Source organism: Nylanderia fulva, unplaced genomic scaffold (genome assembly GCF_048542155.1).
Source record: "Nylanderia fulva isolate GAGA-0341 unplaced genomic scaffold, ASM4854215v1 Scaffold1, whole genome shotgun sequence".
Classification (NCBI taxonomy): Eukaryota; Metazoa; Arthropoda; class Insecta; order Hymenoptera; family Formicidae; genus Nylanderia; species Nylanderia fulva.
The window spans coordinates 6,663,923-6,680,180 of NW_028189192.1; the positions used below are offsets into that span (position 1 = coordinate 6,663,923).

The window sequence follows — 16,258 nt, forward strand, 5'->3', positions numbered from 1 at the left end:
GCGGAATATTTACAATGAATAAAAAAGTAAGAGTAATAACAAGTACGAAGAAACATGAGACTAATACGATAGACATTGATTGATTAAATATGAAATATAATGTTAGAAGTAATATTAAAAAATTACAATTTTAAATCGATCTTCTTATTTTTAAATTTCTCGTTTTATTAAACGTTTACAAACGAGAAATTTTATAGAATTGATAAGCATTTCATACAATTTAATCAACTACTATTGACATCAGTTTTTCTTTAAGCACGTTTAATATAAGTTGCTGCGCGAGTAAATTGAATATAATATTATTTTATCGATGTTTTTTTTCTCCTAGTTTCAATTTTTACAGATTTTTCTCTGCTTCATTTTATCGATATTTGATTTACATACCAAAATTTAATGTGTTAAACGTATATGTATTTATTACTTGCTGTACTCTAGTCGTTAGGCAAATAGAGGTCTATAGAATGTCAACAAATGCTCTTTTATTTATCTCTCTCTTCTCCTTTACCTTCGATTGCCTCGGAAAGGCTAAACACCATCAGATCATCGTGTGCTACGGAACAATGCAGTCAGTAATACGGCATCGATCGAGCATTTTTACCCTGAAACATTTGTAGTAATTAAATTAATTCCGCCGGGACTCTCGTCTAGTCTCTGGTGGATGATTGCTCAACGAATGATAGATGAACGTTATATTCTCATTACGGGTCGCTACTGTGAGAACACACGTAATACATAGGTAAGAGCACGCCCGTCTATATTACGCTTATATGCGCTTATTTAGACATACAGGGATACATATATGTAACTTACATACGTCCCTCGCGGTGTGCGGACTGGAATCATTAAGAACTGTTTACTCGCTCTTTCATTAGTCATCGGCGATTTAATGCGTCGTTTGATTTTATTTCATCAACGGACTGCCGATCATCTTTTTCTATATCGCTTTCTTTTTTTCGGCGCGCGCTATCTTATGCAATTTATTGACTCTTCGCTTTGCGCTTCCGTACCTATACAACAGATTATACTAGGCTCGTTGAAATTTATTAGTTTATAATTATTTATCGCTTGAATATGTACAATTTATGTGACGGATGATTGTCGCGTGTGTTAGATTTTTATTTTGTGTTAGATAATTATTTAAATTATTATCGCATCATAAAGAGGTAGACTGGGGACTCGCTTTTTACTCACGTGACGCGCATATATTCGTTTCTTGCAACTTTTATTGGTCGGACCGAAAAATACATTCGTCTTGTTTGTCGTCTCGCTCATCTCACGACTCATGAATAACAAGCGCACGTACTGCGATTTCCAGAAACCAGAACTCGGCGTGTTAAGCGTGTTTCGCGTGCCGAGTGCCTTTACTTTCGGAATCGACGCGATTTCGCGGTATGTCATAAGAAGCGGCAGGCGTGTCTCGTTTTCGCTGTCGGCGTATTTTATTTACAACATCACTTACGCGATACATTATTAACCATTTGCTGTCAACGTTTCGAAATATGACTGTATCTAAATGCAAGCGAAAATTATTCAAGAAAATTTAATTGCTTAATAAGCTGTACGAAGCAACTCGATAAGCATATGCGGAAATTTATCATAAATTATTAAAAAATATATGAGTATAAATGTATCTGAATCCATAAGTTTTATATCATTAAATATCTTGATGCAATTAAACTTTAAATTAAAACTATATTAGACAAAAATATTTTACTTTGTGAAATTTAAGATTTATTTACAGTTTTATATATCCGTAAAAAATTGTAAAAATATCAGAAATGAAAAATGATGAATTATATGTGATGCCGAGGTAACGGAAATAGTAATTTAGATTTTACTTTTATAATACACGCGTTTACGTAAGGATGAATTGTAAAGCCTTTTATTCATCGGACGTTACTTTGCTGAATGTTGCAGTTTTATTATGATTTGTATAGCCCCTGCTTTTTCTCTTTCTCTTTAAAAGCGGTAAAACTCCGTTATAATAAATTATTGCGAGAAGCGTAATATGCGCACGGATGTGTTACGTGTAATTTGTTAATCGCGCTATGGTGTTACAGTTACACTCACCGCCGGTGTAAACCGTCGGTCGTTCGAAGAGTTGCGCTATTAGCGTTTTGTATCGTGTTTCACGACACGAACCATTTGTTTGATCCTATGACGGCGCGGACAAGAGGCGAGCTTTTCATTGTCGATGTGCACAGGAGAGTGTATTCCCACGTTTCGTCGAGAGCTTGTTGTCAGGGAAACAATCGCTCTATACTGTAAATTTGATCTACCGCACGATTGTTTCGGAAATTCGATATTGACGCGAGAAGGCGCGATCGATCATTGCTCGTTAGAAAATGACCCTCTTTTGATACAACTAGAAGAATCATTTCCTCTCTTTGTCGCATTGTATTACACTGCGATTATTTAATTGCTGTTAGCAGCAGCATGTGGGAACAATGTTTGTATAATATCTGTTTTATTTTTTTAAATAAAATATGTTTTGTATTAACGATTTTATATTATTTTTTTTTAATTTCTACTTTTTTTACATCATAATAAAAGTTTAAAAATTTTATTTGTGTATTTTTTCTTTTAGTTTATTTTACATGCATAATTTTTATTTAGAGTCTTAAGAATTCTTAAAAATACACACTAATATAATATATATTATTATTTATTATATTAATATAACATCATACTAATAGGTATGACTAATAAAAAATATTTAAAATGAGAAGTATATTCTGCTATCGTGCAATCGTCTTGCTTTCAATATCGGTGATGCTTCAATTGGATCGTAAACTGTGAGAATTGGTTCCTTCCCGTGATTGACTATTAATTCAGTCGGTCATTAGACGATCGGAGGTGTGTCACAGAGAAATTAGACGGCGCAAGGTATACAAGCGACCGACAGGCCGAGGCCAGTCGAATCTCTCGTGGGAACTGGTTGTGATTAGTCTACGTCACTACCGACGCTAGTTATGCTAATTGCGCTTAAGCACTTTGGCCTGCTATCAGCATCGACTATTGAAACTGCCGCTGAGTAAGTCACGTACTAAGACCAGACCTTTGTCCGTCGATTTCGCCTGTCGATATTCGCGCGGCGTATAGCATTCGGGAAAAATTACAATACGGCATCTCGGTACCGCATTAACTCTCGACGATCTCGGATATGACAATCGGCGATGCTGCGTGGGTGAAATTATACTCGCGCAGCTTCTAAGTCTCCTCAAATCGAAATCCCACAGCTGGGATCAAAATAATATCTGCAAAATTGCCACGTTGCAACGGTGCATTACACTAATATTCATTTACACGCCAACACATCACAATACTTCGAAATACGTATGAATTAACTTTGAACGATTTAATATAAAGAGAGTCTTGCTCAGATTACTTTTCGTACCTTTCTTCAATATATCTGTAAGTTAGAGAGGAGCGGGAACACCTACGCCAACGAATCGTCGACTCTCTAAAGCACACACAATCATCTTAAAATACACATCTTATATTAGACGTAATAATTTGTTGTAAGAAAATTGAGAAAGGTCTTTGTGATGTTATATACGAAATTACCGCAAAATATTTTTACATTGTTCAAGCGTCAAGAATCTTTTCTTCCAACAAAATATTTATATTATCCTTTATTACAGTAATTTATATAGCTTATTATATTCATATGCAAGTCTATTGAATTATAAAGTGCACAGTTGAGAGAGTAGGTCAGGAAAAAAACACAATATATTACATTCGCACAATTAACAATTAAATATGTGTTTACCCATTTTGCATTTAATTTTAAAGTCAATAAAACTGCGGTTCGCAAAAATTTCTCATATATAAATACCTGTGAAGCTGGCAGAGAGCATTCGTTTCTTTTGTGTATTGACGAGCACGTTCTCTTCTGTTACAGGCGGCGGGACCGCCGGTGCAGGTGGAACCAGTGGACCTGTCCGTGAAAACTCCCGTGGTGTTGCAGGTGCCGCGGTACAGTCCGGCAGCGATAATTAACGCCGCCGCAAGAAGAGTGCCGTCACCTTCAACGACGCCCACGCCACCGCCGCTGCCGCCACTCTGCGCATCTACCGGTAAGCACCTAGACTTTATATCACTACGAAAATTTATGTTAGACTTCCTTGCCGTGTATACATATATACATGTATACGGATGGAATTTAAATCGAATCTTGCGACAGTGACACGATCACGGTGCATTATTGCCCTCGGCGATGTACAGCTCGAAAGAATGCATTTGCACTTGTTCACGGACTCTTTGCAGTCACTACGTTCATGGCTGCGTTCGTGATTGCGGTTTCCGCAATTTGATTTTTTTACGGTACTTTTTTCTGCATATTGAAGTCGAGGAAACTCTCACTTTGTGACTAATTTTGTGAGAATTAAGAATAAGAAAGAAAGAAACTTCGATTTATAGCGAGGATAATTAAAATCCATTTGGTTAATTTTTTATTTCTTCTGATGAATGTCCAATCGATTAATTTATAAACCCGAAGACATCTACCTGACGTTCGAGAGACGTGTTTAAAATTCCACGGACTTCGTAAGGTAGTGAAATTCTATATTATGAACTGCACGTACGAAACTACTTACTGGTTGTCACTTTGGTCGACTGTATATATCCGTGTATGTACAACTTTAAGTCGTATTTATACAACGGAAAATTTAAAAATTTTTATTCAACATAAATCGCCAAATGTATTGAACGATCGAGCTTGTATTTAGTCGCCTTATCAAAAGTGAATCGTATAATGCAATTTAATTTCATCGATTTGACATTTGCAAACTTTTTTTTTGTTCTATTTAAAATTAATCTATAAATTTCCATTTATGTGCAATGCAACATAGATATGATGATTTTTGAGTGTATTAAAATTGAATGAAATTGGGTAAAAATTCAGACACGGGTGAGATTCGTTTTTCTCGCGTTTCGAAGCTGTCGGCAAAAGCGAATCGTGTAATTTCGCCTTTACGCAGCCGCATACATACAGGTGCGGCGCAGCAGCATGCATACAGGTGCAGATGCAGCACGCGCAGAAAACACTGCGCTGCACGAAGCTGTGTGGCCTCGACTCTCGCTTATGGATAAACTATAGAGATCCCCGGCGATTGCGTTGCTTTATGGGTTAATTATGTTGGATTTTTTCTGCATACCGCGCGCGGACGAGCCCACTGGTCGATTGACCATTCTATGGAAAATCCATGCGTGCAATAGGCAACTCGTATGTCGCGTATATACGTCCGTGTGTGCAAACGTTTAAGCGAATGACCTATGGAACCGTCGTTAAATTCCTCGTCGTTACTACCGCGCGAGGTGGTATTCGCGAATACCTGTGAATAAATTACGAATTTGTCCTGGATATGTGTGAGCATTCAACAATCAGTCGCAAATTTCTCTTTCATTATTATATTTCAATTTAATGGATACTGAATATTGTTTTATTGAAATCGTTTTGACACATTTATTTATTCTCCAATTATTTTTTACATAAATTTTGCCCCCATAGGGATTTAACTTGAAGTTTATATATAACGAATAAAATATTTGATAAAAATTAAAGATCAAGAGGGATATCTTTTTAACCAAATAGTGATTTAAAACCTGACAAAGTATCTGAAAGAAAAATAATTACAAGATATTCTAAATATAAACTTTTTCGGGGAATCACCCTGATTTGCACGCCGTAATTACGAAATAATAATCCGAAACGCGTCGTAGACAGATGTTCGATCTGCCTTGAGGTCTCAAGGTCGATGCGTTCATCGCCGATTCGCCGGCGATTAAAGGAACAAGACTGAGAGAAATCTGGTCTCGTTAGGCGCCGCGGGCGGAGTTGCAGCGCGAATATAGCGTGAAGAAAAAAAGCCGAAAGAAGCCCGTTGAAATCATCTTAAAACGCCGTAATCGCCTCGATAAAGAGAGGCGAGCCGCAAAAAAGTCGCTTTAGCGCGCGCGTCTTAGCTCGCTTATAATTCAAACCGCAAAATCGCTCGCGCAGGTAGTCGTAAGCGCCACGCCTCTGTTTTATCGCGCCTCGAGAAAAAAGAAGGAAAAAAAAAAATAGAAAAAGGAGGCTCAGTCGAGAGACGGCGAAACGGGAAAGAAATCGCGGCGCCGCGACTAGCGCGAGGGGACTCGTAACGTTCACTTCCATTTCTGGATTAATGATCACGCACACCTGCGCAAAGCGGAATCCGAATACGATTGGGGTCGCAACCCGTAGTCCTCGCCTGCGGGCTTTCGTCGTCGTGATCGTTGGTCGTAGGAATAACCGGTAGCGAATACGTAGGATTACTTTTATCGCGCGTTTAATATGTATATACATACATATATATTGTATATATACGCACCTGACTCTCTCTTTCTATCACTGTCGTGATCGATACCTTCTTCAATCTCTCCGGCGCAAAATCGTCCTCTTGGATTTCGTGATTTACCGCTGTTGGAAAGCATGGTCGGTCGTTTTACCAGTCGCTGCGTTAATCCTCTTTCGCACCTAATGGGTGCGTCTATAAAGAAAATAAACTCTGACAAATGTTTTATAAAGCGTGCGTTAAGTCACGAGTAGAATCGCGAATTACGTAAACTTGATTGCTACTTATTAAAATTAAAAAATAACCGACGCGAGAGCATTCATATATATACGGGATATATCTGCGAGGCTCGATACTCTCTCAGACATTAATAACAGGCGCAGGAAACGAGATTGTGCAGTTCTACGTTCCCAGCATGCTAATCTATGGAATGCTTTTCGTTCGAGATACACGCTTTCTTTTTTAGCTATAACTCTTTTTCGACATATAAAACATCGACAATTATTAATGACACATTCTGTCAGAAATTTTACATATATGCTACAGAACTGAAGGTAGTAGGTCGTATCATCTTTTTATATATGAAAAATATTCGATATAGCGAAAAATTTGACACATAACATCCCACGTCATGTCGGGTTAAACCGACCTTTATTTGACCAGATCCGGAATTTATTACCGCGTCATGCGTAAAAATGGCGGCACGTGACATTCCCGGGCAAAGACGGAAACGACGATTCTCGGGTGATATCGTTCAAGGAGACGCGGTCCGGGAGTAGTCCGTGGTCGATGTTATACATCCTTCGGTTCCCCGACATCGACATTCTATTGTTTTGCATCAAAAGCATCCTCCGTCGTGCGGCGGTGATCGCCCGCAGCGATATATAACGCCGAACGGATATTAAAGATCGCTGCCTGGCTTTTTCCTTGATTCTCGCGTCCGCGATCGTAACTCGCCTTTCGAGCATGGCTATCGGAAAATTCCGATCGTGCGTGGACACCATATACGCACCGCAGACACAGTCTTGGTCGCATGTACCGTCGCTGGTGCTAAACCCGATCGTGTTCGACACCGCATTTCGCGAGTCCGATGCAATAAAATCGCTGGCAAAATTGATAGACGCGGTTAAAAACATCAGCAAGTCAAATTATTGGGATCTATCAGAGAAAATGTGTTTGATAAGAATATCAATACGCTCATCCTGTCGCCTAGTTATCTTTTTTTTATCAATTTCCTTAATTTAGATACTCTATGAATACATGAAAAGTTGCGATAAAATGATATGTATTGTATTTAACTCTGCTTCATAAAATAATTTACCTGTAAAATCTAATTATGCATAAATTAAAAAATTATCAAGCGACACATTCGTACGTGGCATAAACCATTAAAGTTATTTTTAAACAGACGTACAATTGATCGAGTCGAATTTTACAATGTTTTAATTGCTCTTTTAACACAAAATTGTCAGAACCCCGAAATGCGTCGACAACGGCGCGAAGGTCTTTATTAGTTTAGTCGCGGCAGTGAATGATAATAATTAGACAATCCGTGGGCGAACGAGCCTGAAATTAAATCGCGCGTGGCAAGGTCCTTTGCGGGAATTAACAGATGGACGTTAATTCCAGTCGTTAAAAAGTGCCGGAATCTCGCGGAGAAAGTCAGCCGCGCGCATCTCGCCGGAGCTTTTCGTATAATTCACATCCGGGTGAGCAACGGCAATTGCAACGCGCAACCATCACCGTTTCTTTCCCGGTTTTCAACCCGGGAGGAGAAGAGAGATGACGGATAGCGGGCCGTCCCGTTGGGAGTCGGCTTAAGCCGACGCTCCCAGAGTTTGATTGTCTTTGATTAATTACTCATGCTCTTTCTCGGCCGGCGGAAGTCGACGGGTCGCAATCTTGATAATGCATAACTGTGTTAAAACGGGCCCGACGTAATCTTTTGATTTTTCAAGGCGTAAAAACCGTTCAAACATAGTCCGATGGCAGGAAGATGGTGAAAAGATCGTTCGATCATCATCCTGTTGTTCAAATAATCCCGCAATTTTTGTTTCCTTAAATATAAATTATCGTTTATCAGTAATTTATATAATGTATTCTGATTGGAATTTTCGATATAAAATTTTATTAAGATTACCACGATTTCATTATCGTTCTTGATTACAATGTGCTTGATATTTGTTGAGAGATGGGATCGTAAAGGATCGTTGAAGTAGTTCCGCGATAAACACTATAATTAACGACACATTGAGATTAAGCGTTATTCGATTACGCGGATTAAGTGTCTATTAAACGACGGCATCGTTAGACGCCCACGTGGGAACAACACCCGCTTATTCGGATAATAATGATGCACAGTCTTTCGCGAATGATTAGAGGATAAACGAGAAGACATATTACGGGCAGGCAAGCGGCGCTCATGCCGACTCAAGGAGCGACAGAGACAGCGCATTATACAGACGTTATCGTAATAAATTATTCTTATCAGAAACCGGGTGCAAACTAGAGGCGTGTTTCGCTGTCCGAGATAAATCCTAGTTGAATGATAAAACGATCAAGTCGCTGTTACGGCGAATGGGAACAGACGTATCGTGTCGCTAGATGTCATGGATAATTCATGGTGTCGTACGAACATTATGGTCCAGTATGTCACATTACTTAGAAACGATAACGTTTCATAGAAATTGTAACAAGTTAATCATATTTACACCAAGAACACGACGATAAAAATATCACAATAATTTCATTAAAGTTACAATTTTTATAATCCATAATAAAAACGTGGATAATAAAAATTATAATATAAATTTCTTATCTTAAGTATAGTTGATTTAATTTCATTAAATACCATTTTTAACGCATGATTAGTTTTTTCTATTAAAATTATACAGATATCTTTTTTCGAGCGATACATGGTTCGTAAATATTATTATTACTTTAGCCTCGGTAATCAGCCGCGATCCGAAGCAGGTGCGCGGCTTAGCTATCGACGACGATCGAGATAAATCCCCGTTGAATGGCGAAACGATGATCGAGAATGGTGGTCGGACTGGTAGTAAGACCGGTAGCGATAGGCGGTGGTCATATCGCGCTCGAAGCATTGGGCGATAGGATCTTAGATGTTCTCGCTCTTGTGCGCGTTCCGTATAAATACTTACACGCATAGATATCATTGAATAGTTGTGCATAGATACACACGTGGACGTGTATGTATGTACATATGTCTGTTCGTAAGGGAACGTATTCCATTTCCTTTCTTTTCGTATTAATATGAAACGCGATTTGTTTCACAGTCGATTATCTCGCAGAAATTGTCAATCTAGATATCGTTTTTATTAAACGATTTCTTAAATTTTATCCCAAGCTTTTAAAAATTAAACATTAACATATAATTATTATTTGCGCAGTAAAATTAATATTTTATTAATCGAAGAGAAAAGTGACTATTTTTATATGCATCATCGATATTTTATGAAACCTTAATTCTCGCTTTATCACTGATGACAGAAGCGTAGCAGTAATTAAACCAATTACGCGCGTCACTTCTCTAGTATTAGTCCGTCTATTTCAATTAATATTCGTTAGGAATCAAACAATGCCGGCGCCGGTTTGTCAGCCCCGCCTATTATGTGTAATCGATCGATCTTCGCGATCGGTCGCGGAGTAGAGGCGCGAGAACTGACGGGAAAGTTTGTAAGAGCCGCAACGAAATGGTGTAACGACTGATCGAACGATGGCAGAGAAGAGTTTCTTGGTTCGACTTTGAGAGGGACCGCGGCGCGAGGGAAATCTTTAAACCCGTTTACGCTTTTATGTAACGCCGACGTTACGTTGCGCCATCTTCTCGTTCTTCGTCACGGTGTAAACCATCTCTCGGTACCGTTGTTCATTCCTGCCCCGAACTGCTCCTCCTTCTGTTGATTCTTTTTGAGCGCCTAAACTCTCGCCGAGTTGTATAAGACATCTCGAAACGCATCCAATTGAGAAAAGAATAAAGTCCCGGTATCGATAATGTCTCATCAGTATTGAAATCATTGTACTTTTTCGAAAGCGACTCTGTAGAAATAGGTGAATTTAATCTAACAATTGTCAAATGATATCAGAGAATAATTTTTCTCAGAATATTTATTAATTAGTAAGAAAAATCAAATTACAAATTGACAAACTGTGATCAATAAAAAGATAAATGCTTCTTCTAAAAACTACATATATATATATATATATATACAAATAATTTATCAAACTTTTAGAATTGTAGATAAGAGGTAGAATATAAAATATATGTATGTATATATTATTTATAATCAAGTATTTATTCCATTACTCAAGCAAATCTCAAAATTAGATACGGCTGCATTTTTTAAATGTTTAATAAAAATACAAACTTCTGAATTATTTCGAGTAGAATTGACGTGCGAATAAGAAATCCTGCGAGTTGGAGCGACATTAATAAGGAATCGCAAGTTTGCTGATCAATCGATGTCAAAGATTTTGACGTATGTAAATATGTAAATATGCAAGAAGAGAGAGAATGCTCTTATCGCGAATCCGGTAATGACATCACTGTCTGCATATTCGGGTACCATGAAATGTGCAGTATCGACCCTGCGTTGTGATTACTTATATAAAAGGCGTGGATGAGAGTTTAAATTTTTTCTTTATACACTTTTTCTGCTCTAAGAGAAAGAAATACTAGTCGAACATTTTATATAGCAATTTGCAGCGCGTGTAGAAGAATTAATAGTACTATCTGTGAAGCGCGTTTTTTTCTCCCCTCGACATTAATTCGCCGAAAGCGACGCATCAGCTAAAATACTGTCGGCGGTATACTTTCGAAAAAATTATAGACAGTCGAATTTCAGTTAAATTGGGACGCCGGATAGAGAGCTTAATACCGTTGATGGGATAATGCTGCCCGCGAAGTGTCAGTATCCTTGACGTGCCCCCGGAACTAGAAAGTCTCATCACGGTTGATTAGCAAAATTGAAACGTGCTCATTGCCTACGATGCAAAAGCAAAAAAAAATAAATAAATAAATAAAATAAAATAAAATTCATGGATTTTCTCTAACAGGAAATTTTTTATATTTGATCTGTTATTTCAAACAATTAATATCTATCTAAACAACATGATATCAACATGTTCTACAATTATTAAGCTGTTATAATTAATTAAGCTCCTGAGATGTTCATTAGCAATGCAAAAAGTATCTGTATAATTAATAGACTCTTTTAAAAATAACATTTTATCATCCGATCTACATTCTTTTTGTTTACATTCTTTATCAATTTAGCATTGCAAATGTAATTGCCGCTTAACTGCCGCATCATTTCGAATTATTCATGCTGTAATCCCTTTTTTCCTCTTTTGTTTTAATTGCTTCGTTTTATTTACTCGACTTTTCATGTACGACTCGTAATGAATCTCATTAGAATATTTAAAAAATAAAATGGTTTGAATATTTATTCGGTGGAAACTGTTCGTGCACTACGTGTCCGTGTATATAGAAGTTTCAAATCTACGATCTTCGATCGATCGAGGAGATTGTGCGCCGTTCATCCTTTTGATGCGGAACGATTCATCGCTTCTTTTACTCACAGCTGCGTACAATGGTTGCCTTGACATTATGTCTATTCGGCACGATTATATTCTACTCACTCTTAGAGGAGAGCAATTGCCAGGCTGACATTTCATGGATCGAAGCCAATCGTTTCACATCGTTGAATCTTCCAGACCGAATCAGGTGTAAGTCGCTTTATCGCGTTCTGTTATCTTCGCGATTCACCGATCGCGTCCTCGCGATAGGGATTTTCATAATTTCGCGAAACCGACTATAATAGTCTGCACGGACAAAGGGGGACAAAGAATCTCTGAACACACCGAGCTTTCATAGAGTTAATAGATATCGTGGCGCGATAAACAGCTCGAAGCGATGGTTAATGCCGATCGATATCGACGTCTATTGATTCGCACATCGCACCGAGAAAAATTGTGACTAATCGAGGTCAGGCTGCAATAAATATTCGCCGTATCCGTAACTGTGCGTTTGTATAATTAACACGGCCATTAAGCACATAATTTCGCGCGGTCCGACGAATGAGAAAAATGGCGTAATGGGCTTCTGCGAGTAATAAATTTTTGTATTCCGCGCGTAAGCGATCGTATAATTAACGCTGTAATTAGCCGCGGAACGCCAAGAGTTGAGAAACGTCGTAACGAATTGACTTCTGTTGGTGATAAATTTGGGCTGTAGAATAGTCGCTTGCGTCATCGCATTATTAACGCCGTCGACGCCGCTTCTTGTTCTAAAGCGCGCGTCCTATGCGCGAAAGAAAGGCATGACGAAGAGTGAACTTTTAATAAATTTCCGTGAGGCCCGTGATTGCTGTACGGCGAAAATTAACACCGTAATTGAATCCTTGATCTCGCGTCGTTAAGAGATACTTATTGTGAAGATACGCACATAATAGATCCCTGCTTTACGGCGTAACCAAGTTCGCGATATCACATATACATCGGTCAGCGTGTAATTACGTAATCAGGACTATATAATCAATTCATATAATCCCGTTCCTTTGAAAAAATCGCGAAACTCCCAGTCGAAAGGCTATAAATTATGAATTTCGCAATTCTACGACTTTATACGTCAACGGAGGAGTCAGCTCGCCCCATTAATCATAGCAATACGGCACAAGATATCATGGGATTAGTCGGTAAAAGGAGGCCATACCAATTTTTTTAACGATGTGTATTATTTATAGCATTTCTATATGATACTTCAAAATTCCCCATTTTCGGCGAATTAAAATTGTTTCCGACATTTCGCAATTTTATTAAAAAAACACCCACGTATACTGTTATCAAACATATAATAGCTCGATATCATTTCGAAATGTTCCAATTTCGTATTCGAATCCGATAACGAATATATATAATATAATTGCCAAGCCATCGGATGAAATTCGGTTTTAATTAGGCGGTATACGGTTCCGTGCGTTTCGTCGATCCCGTTCCCTCAGAATTCTTTCCCGGTGCGCGCCGGCTGGCGAATGATCGATACTCGCCGTCACGCACGCACGTTAGCGGCAATTAAGCGCGTATACTAATCGGCCGCGTTAAGGTATGTACGCCTCGTCTAAGTGGGGTGCTCTTCTCTCCATGGACATGGCGGGGGCGTGAGAAGTGCCTTCGCCCTGTGACCCCTACGGCCTCTGGGGTACCCCGGTACTACTACTTCGTAGAGATACTCACCGTGGCCGCATCGTGCACTTCGCCACACGATAGCGCGAGAGCGAAGCCTTCGCCTCGCATAGTCCGAGTATAGGAGCGAGCGGCCTTCTCCCATCTGTCGGGATATATACTGTGTATGTACGGCCCGTTCGAATTTTGACACGTTCGACGTTTCGCTCGATCTTCGACCCCGCGCTCTCGAATCCATGTAGTCCGATAGCGCGGCTTGTGGGAACGAAAGCCTTTTCTTCCGCGTCTCTCTCTCTATGTCTCATCTGCATCGTATATGCGTCCGAAGGTGTCGCGAACCCTAATATTTTTCTCTATCAAAAATATTGATCACTCTAAGTCTTTAATCAAATCATCAACGTCACGCAAATTATTTCTAGCATAATATCTCAAATGTTGAATTTGTTTAATTCTTAGTATACCTATATCACATTTGATGATATTAAAAAAGATAATACATTTTTTTCGCGCTCCGACGTTTATCCTTGACCGCGAGATAGAGCGACATTGGCGAGGAGCGATTTCGTTCCAGCGGATCGTCCCAGTAACTCGCGATCCATCCCGTGTGTGTTTGACAGTCAATTAACCTTCGAAGTCCTTCTCTGGCGAAAGCCCAGAGTTTCCGGACGAATTACCGGACTTCTTCGACTTGCTTTCCTCCTCTCCTCCACGTCTTCGTTCCGTCGACCCTCTCGCATCCCATCCGTCTCTCCCGGTCGACCGCGGACTTTCCGGACTTTCAGGCTCGACCTCGGGGCCCCGCGAGATGCGGTAGGAGAGTTAACCTTTCAGGAATGACTATTTCATGGCCACTTCCTGGGTTCAATGCTCCCGCGATTTCTATGCAGGTATAGGGTGAGCCGTACACACACACACATACACTCGCGCTCACACGGAAAGGACATGCGCGAAGAGAAGCGTAAACCTACACAAGCCACGGAGGTTGTATCCCGACGTGGAGAATCGTTCCCGGGGCCTTATGTTCTGCGTGTACGCCGATGTGTATAGCACACGGAACGGTGAGGTAGTGAGTGAGTGGAGGGGACAAGAAACGGGAACTTACAGGACCCAAGGGATCTAACGCATTCGAGTGGAGAGCCTGTGTGTGCTTGCATAATATTAGACCTTATGCAACCTGCCCTTCCCACACTTATCACTGTTTCTTTCTCTTCCTTCTTCTTTCATCCATCCCATCTTCTTCCTCTTCGTTGTCGATCCCCCACCCTCGGAACGGTGTTTCGCGGTGCCCTTGGCAGCCTCAGGGTAGGGTGACTCTTTCGTAGGCGAGGATGTGATGGGAGGAAAAGAGCGGAATACGCGCGCGAGAAATGGACGAGCGTTCCGTGGTCGCAGAGAGGAAGAAGAGGAGAGGATCCTCTCGTGGGGTAGTTAGGAGAGAGTGGGTGGGTGAGTGGGGGGTTGCTCGCTCGTCGAGGGCCCCTCTCGGCTAAGTCAGCGGGGGTCAGAACGGAGATGCTCCGCGATCGTGTCGGGCGGGGCTGCCCGCTCACGACTTGAACTATCACACGCCCCCACTAGCACCAGCATCCACCTTCCTTGCCTTCCTCGGACCGTTTTCTCGTCTGGACGATACGTCCCGGCTGTCTACCTCCTCCGTTGCCAGCGCTTAATCCGATAAATAATGCTGTCGGCTCAAGGTTGCGCGTCATCGCCGCGATATTACTGACGATTCCCGGACGGGGTCTCCTCCGTGGATTTTCTTCGTGGCTTTCGTCGATCCTCGGACTGTACTCCGGATTCCGATCCGAGCAGATTTTGGCTCGTCACGTAAGATTATTGACAGGTAGGACCGATATCTCGATTGACGTATATATAGTAGCGAAAGTACATATATAATATTTCGAAAAAGATTGTTATGCCTCTGTAAGAAATAATACTGCCTATCGAATCTGAATTTTAATTAAACAATGATTTTTTTCAAACGCTAAATGTTAATTTTTTAAATAATTTTGTTTTATTTACGCGATCACTGTATATACTTCATTATCGTGATTACTATATTTTCCGATATGAAACGAACAGATTTCTCTCCGTGATAGATCTCAAGGTATCTTGCGATGCTGACTCATTTGATTAAATTTCTGTATGGCGCGTATTAATTCATCATTCAAACATCGCCTTATATATTCAAGCTGACGCTTCGTTGCACAAATTAACAGCCTCGGTTAGCTATTAAATTTGGAGCTCGTGTAGAAACCGCGGTCGTCGTAAAGCACGCGTAATAAAGTTTACACCCTTTCTCTATTTTACACTCGACTATTCAGAATGACGACCGTTAGCCGATTAACCGCTAACGGTCGTCATTCTAGTCCAGGTCGCCGTCGCGTTTAAAAGCTCGTTGAATCTCGCGATGAGGTCCGTCGAAAGGCGCGATTAAAGCAGAGGCGTTAAATCGGCGTATAATAACATTGCGTCGATTCCGAATGGCAAGTGAATCAAGTAACGCATTACGACGATATATTATACTTCGTGCATATATATGGAAAAAAAAAATACAGAACGCTTATACACGGTCTATCATAAATTGGCTGTTGCAATAAACGTATTATTTATTTCGCATGATCTGGCGAACGAAGGTATGACAGAAAAGGGATGATAGATATTTAATAAAAACAGATATATATATATATATATATCTGTTTTTATTAAATATCTATCATTCCTTTTCTGTCATA

At 39.9% G+C, this 16,258-nt stretch overlaps 1 protein-coding gene and 1 long non-coding RNA gene across 3 annotated transcripts in view; one reads left to right on the forward strand and one right to left on the reverse strand.

Moving 5' to 3' along the window:
- The window catches only part of LOC114931039 (uncharacterized), a 289,103-nt gene that overhangs the window by 124,935 nt on the left and 147,910 nt on the right, over positions 1 to 16,258 (forward strand). For both annotated transcript variants that reach the window (XM_029302951.2, XM_029302949.2), the window contains one exon: positions 3,905 to 4,079. In XM_029302951.2, coding sequence (XP_029158784.2) covers positions 3,905 to 4,079 — 175 coding nt within the window. The remainder of the gene's footprint in view (positions 1 to 3,904; positions 4,080 to 16,258) is intronic.
- Positions 1 to 16,258, reverse strand: part of LOC114931040 (uncharacterized) — a 266,820-nt gene that overhangs the window by 90,631 nt on the left and 159,931 nt on the right. The gene's annotated exons all lie outside the window — the stretch shown is intronic.